Genomic DNA, 6,037 nt, shown 5'->3' on the forward strand with positions numbered 1-6,037 from the left:
CATGATATGCCCAAACTGCAATTTATGCATGCATACAAACATAATGTTTAAATTGTTAAAATACCTTAATCCAGTTTTTTCATGGGGGGCTTTGGGGAGGGTCCCCCGCCCCCCCACTACCCGAGTGAAAATTTTCGCCCAAAAAATTACTGACAGCCACTCTACACAAAATCGACACCTGTCTTTGCCACGCCATAAAGTAAATTTCACCAGTCTAGCAACCGTATTGTACAAGCTCAAGGACACAACACAATTAAAACTGAACATATCAAGCTGACACCTGTCTTGCCCAGGTTACAAAAACTCTTGAAAAAACAAATTCCAGAAATTTGATGATGCTACAGATTACAGACTACTCTATGAGATCATATTGTTAGATATGAGAGATGAGCCATTTGTTTTATAGTGCTACGTCTTCTACATAAATTTGTCAAGGTATATATTCCCAGTGCTTTACCAGCTGTGTCGATTTGAAACTGGCAGCATAGAGTTGAATGACTGACACAACTATGCAGTCCAATGTTACTTACAGTTACAGGAGGGAATAGTACTGTAAATAGCAGCTAATCTAGATTCATCATATGTAATCACAAACACAACAAGCTTGTGTATATATACTGTACTGTGCATCATGTTCAGATCTATGCAGTATTTACATACTTTGTATGCTGTACCATAGCTTACTGACTGCACTGTGACATGCAGAATGATGTTCAATTTTGATGACAATTTTGATCTCGCAAATTTATTGTTGAGAGACTTAGAAGACTGCTGTGAGACTTAAAGACTCAGTTCATTTTACCATGAGTAGATATGTTAAATTGCTTAACGCAACATTCATTAGTGAAAAATGCTCATGCTTGCAATTATTAGGATAATTTAACCTAGGCTACCTGGTTTGGATATTTATGAGTGCTGAACTTACCTGTCTCATCACAACCTTAGCACCCTTCCTATACTCTGCCTAGCACAATCTGGTAACCTTTTTTGGCACTTTTCACCCAATGTGCAGTTTTTGGTCAATCAGCCTACTCATTCTACCATCCAATGTGCCTAAACATTGTTTTACTTTCTCTGTTTTATTTATTCTTTTTTTTGCATGCATTTTGTTATCTATGTAAATCTTCATCTCTTGAATTCTATGGTCTTATGTGGATGCTTACCAAGCCAGATTTGAGACATGTATGCAAATAAGCTTGTTCACACAAATATTTTTGACACTTTGACAAAATGCTCCATTTAATTTGGACTAGAGAATTATTAAAATGCCCTTTTTGTTATAGTGATAACATGTTTATGTTGTACTAGCCTAGAAGCAGTCATCTTGGCAAAATGAGATACCTAGGCTATGGTAAAGCAATTACAAAAATAATAATCATGCAAATGACACTTAATGCCACATAACTTTTGTTTCATCCCAAACCACTTATTAAAGTTGCTGTTTCTAAAGTTTGCATTTTCGAGATTGAAAAACACTTCTGTATTAGGCCTATTAATGTGATTTTTGAAGCTACACTGCGGATGGGTTAAAAACTAAGTGGTTGTTGCGCACGGAAAGATAACATTGTGCAACCAATACGACTACAGAACTAACGTTAGTACTTGTAGTCCTAGTAAGTACAAGGCCTAGTACGAACAGTTAGGCCCCGAGATCGGTGTTGAAAATTACTTTATTATCAGAAAGTGGGGAACATCATCAACATTCTCTTGCAATGGAATTAACGATTCAATGTACGAACATTACTGAAAGTTGATACTTACATTAGCCAAAATCTAAGTCGAAAGTATCAACAACAAATGTTAATTTTAGGAGTAACGTGCAACGTTAGGCCTAAATCTGAAAGCGCATGACTGGGGTGCTGCTTCAACTAATACAACTTCCACACACAATTCTGATTCTGACATAAGCAATGTAAAACCTGTTAACTTACCCTGTCAGATCCTTCAGGGTGTAGAGGTTTTTGGTATATTCTGGATCGTTCTGAGACTTGAACATTATGATTATGCTCCGCCATCGTGCGGTAAAATCAAATCACTAAATTGTTATGTCGTCGAATGGGGTGTACTTTCATGCGATCAGCCTGTGCATCGGCCGTCTATATCAACGAACAGTGCAATAGACGTGCAGCATGCATGGAACTATGATAAAGCAGTTAACTGTTATATGCGTTTTGCACGCCGCCAGCTGATATCCTTGCATTACCACACTGACTGGATTACCGCATATATATATATACATGCATGCCCAGTCAAATCTGTCCTAAGTGGAAGGCAATGACGTCATGTATTTTCCGCAATCTACCTATGGCTTCGGACTTTCGATGGCCACCTAAATGCCTAGGGCTTCTGTTAGGACAAAGAAACATGCGGCCTAATAGAAATAAGACCGAAACCGCGAAAAAAGGTAATCTTGGTCAAAGGTATCTTGGTCAAAGTTTTCAGTCTAACCTGGTATAAGTCGTCCATGATGATGATGAATTTTCTATAGTTGCGATATTTTATAACTGCAATTTGAGAGGGCTGGGAAGGGATACGCCATTTAAATTGGCTACAAGGAAACGTACAGGATGGACTCCCCGATCCAGTTCCCCTGCCAAGGGCAAACTTTGATCGAAAGACGGGAGGTGAAAGCAGATAACAGATATCATCCATGCGGATGTGACTGATTTGGCTATATATGTATACTATATCGCACTACATAATTATCAGTACGTTGTTTAGATCATGAAAACCGAATGACAGTGACTCATCGTAGGTCGTATGTATTGGCCCCAAATTTTAGTTTGCTACATCATTGCTGAAAGTAGCAGCAAATATATTCCTAGGTGTTCTGACCATCCACATTATACCCAGACAATCAGGAGTGGTTATCACTTTGAAAATGAAATGTAGTGTGGAAGGAAAATAAAAACCTACGGTTGCTTGACGGAAGGTGTCCATCTTTGTGAATTGAAGGTAATTGTCGATAATGATGACATGTATAACCACCAATTATTAGGGGTAGGCCATTGAATCGGATGATGGTTGGGACTCGGGCTGGTTCCAATTTTCGCGGGGCAGCGAGGAATGTGTGACTTTGTTTTGAGGGAGACAAACCATAAAGTTACCTCAAAACATACCCGGCGAAACTAAATCCTCTCAGCATCCCGTAATACTATTGCCAAGTTTTTCATTAACACGAGAAGGGCACTACTACATTCAGGTCCCTAGTAGGCCTACATAGTTTACAAAGAAATAAGACTAACACTTTCAGCACAATGGAAACAGCCGATCGAGGGAAAAGCACTATAGCTCTCCCCATCGCTCATTCAAACCGTGCATCATTCGTATGCTATACACCGTTCAATGTTAATACTATTCTTTCATTCGCCAACCCTCAGCATCTATCCATCCGATTAACTATAGTTGCTGTAAATAGTAGATAAACTTATTTCGTCAAACACTTTGAACATTTAAATCGTGATAAAGACTGCGTGATTGGGACCGTCTTCTTTACATTTTGCTTTCTTTTGTCTTCTTTTTTTTTTGTCAACTAGACAATCTTACCTCGATCGATATCAAATCGCCTATACCGATTACACAGTGACAGTGTGTGCTATAAACCGCAACTGAGGGTTTTGCATTCACAACAAGTCTGAAGAAAAAATCAATACATCAACCTCTCGAATAACAAAAGATTATAAAATTCCACTTTCATTGATATAAAATTCATGGTGATTGGACAAAATTTAGGATCGTCTTCTGACTCTCCAACGGACAAGCATTAATCTTGAGCTATCTTTTTCGTCTCCATATTGCATTTTGCACCATATATAGGCAAGTGCTCACAAAATGCCTCTCATTTCTTTTAAAAATATTTCTACGTATTAACACAACGACAAAGATAGGGAGACGATCTATCACAGAATATAAGCGAAGTAACAATGATATAGGCCCATGCCTAACTTATATCAGGCATTGAGCTCCATGCTTATATTTACAAGAGTCAATCAGCACTAGATCAGCATTACGTCATGGTTATTTTCAGGCCGGACAGGGCGAGAAAGCTCAATCGAATTTTGTCATGATACTGACCTGATAAATGATAGTGTTCCCGCATGTGAGGCGGTTTCTTGTTCAAGCTAAGTACTACGTAGGCTATACGTATATTTATAAAGTAGGCAAAATATACGGCCTGCGTGGTTCAATTGCAATTAAAAAGAACGACAAGCTGTGATAAATTATAAGATCGAGGAAAGTTATTTAATTATAACGAAGCCAGACTCTATACAAGGATTTGTCGTAAACAAGATGAAACCCTATCAAATGAACGATGATATGACGGAGGCTGACCTTGTCCCAGTCATAGCACTCCGGTGGCATCACCGTCTCTTGAACCCATGATATACCAGTGCCTGTTTGAGTTGGAGGGTGATCACTGATTTCTCTCTATCGATGTAAATGATGATGTATAAACCACCACAAACATGTCAGGAAGTTAGCTTGAAGTTAAACATATACCTCTAGGCGTCCGATTAACCAAACAAGTGTATACTTTGCCTTCCACAATGTCATTTCCGACGCCCCCCCCCCCCAAGCACCCTCTATATACTCCGTATTAACTTGAAGAATTCGAGTTACTGACCTGATTCACCGAGGCAGAATATAACACCCAGTGTTGACTCGAGTCGAATCAGTTGAATTTCACTGGCTATAACTCTAGCCGGTGATCGAACATTCTTAGTACACTGATCTGTACTACATGTAGCCTATACCTAGTACTCACCGATTCTTCCTCTTTCTTTCCGGTCATGTTCCCCGTGGACCGACGACGATACACAATCCACAGCCTCCCATCAAGTACACTGTCATGAACACTTCTCCTTCTGGCTCTATAGGCTGGGGCAGATTACGAATGGACTTCAGTATAATACTATATGATCTGGTTTTAACTATCGGTCGCTGTGTGTGACATAAGAGATCTTAAATATATCTCAAAACGGAGAGGAGGTTTGGATTCTTGTCAAGTGGAATTTTCCCGCCTACTTATATTTGTTTTCGACTAAAGTATATGTTTGATAAAAGAGGATGTGAGGTATAGCCCCCTATTTTTGATCAAGACTGTCGTATATCTTCCAGTGTACCAATGCACAAGGCACGGACGTACGAACCGAACGATCTGAACCACTGTAAATGTGTATTTTGTAAGCTATAGAAACATAAAAGGACCTATACCTTCTCGATAAGTGATTGAGAATATCCAGATATTATGAATACATTTATGAGAATTTCAAGACTGGACATCGAATGGAGGTGCCAACAAGAAAGGACTGCTTCATTTACAGTACCAAGGCTCATATATTGTCCCTAAAACATTGGAGCTATTACAGCTCCATTCCAAAACTGACCGTTTGGTAGGTATGTATACATCCACTGACATGCATTAGCCTAAAAGAATGTCGTGTAAGCGCCGTTCCAAAATAGCCCCTAAATTGAGGCCCGGAATTATTTCAAACCTTTAAGCCACCATCTGACCATGATAGGGTAACTTATGCATTCCCCACAACATCAGGCAAAAATTGATCTGCACACCGGTCAACTAAATCTGCTTTCACATACAAATTCGGACGTTGCCGCTCATGTCAATCAAGACTTGTTTGCTACAGGATACAACGTTTAATTTTCAATTTCCAATGGCAGGGTTGTAATGGTTATTTTGTGAGATCTGTCATAATAATAAACTGCCGCCTCAAGACAAAGTTAAGGAAATAGTCCCTCTTTTTTCTAATTTATGACGATATTTTACTCAAAGTACAGGATGTCTTGTTTGGATTGTCCGGCTTGTTTGGAGATGTTTTGTTGTTGCTACGTTTGGAGGATAGTCCTGGATAAAGGATGTACATTCATACAAGATCGATGTGTGCGTTGCCCCTTAGCTTGTCTAAGCAATGCTGCATATGCCCTGTATATGCTTTTACTGTACTTGGATCTCGCTCGATACCCCGGACTTGTCCAGAACCGACTATTGTTAGTGTATTGGTGATGAATAAAGAGACTT

The 6,037-nt window shown here is 39.2% G+C and overlaps 1 protein-coding gene across 3 annotated transcripts in view; it reads right to left on the reverse strand.

Annotated features, from left to right (window-relative positions):
• Positions 1–5,035, reverse strand: part of LOC139961951 (S-adenosylhomocysteine hydrolase-like protein 1) — a 36,505-nt gene extending 31,470 nt beyond the window's left edge. Inside the window, exon 1 of one of the 3 annotated variants that reach the window (XM_071961671.1) lies at positions 4,766–5,035. In XM_071961671.1, coding sequence (XP_071817772.1) covers positions 4,766–4,792 — 27 coding nt within the window. In that variant the 5' untranslated portion in view covers positions 4,793–5,035. Of the gene's footprint in view, positions 1–1,931; positions 2,212–2,916; positions 2,956–4,765 lie in introns of those variants that run through there. The other 2 variants (XM_071961672.1, XM_071961669.1) reach the window with 2 other exon arrangements.
• Between the last annotated feature and the right edge of the window lie 1,002 nt (positions 5,036–6,037).

This window comes from Apostichopus japonicus, chromosome 20, assembly GCF_037975245.1.
Source record: "Apostichopus japonicus isolate 1M-3 chromosome 20, ASM3797524v1, whole genome shotgun sequence".
Classification (NCBI taxonomy): Eukaryota; Metazoa; Echinodermata; class Holothuroidea; order Aspidochirotida; family Stichopodidae; genus Apostichopus; species Apostichopus japonicus.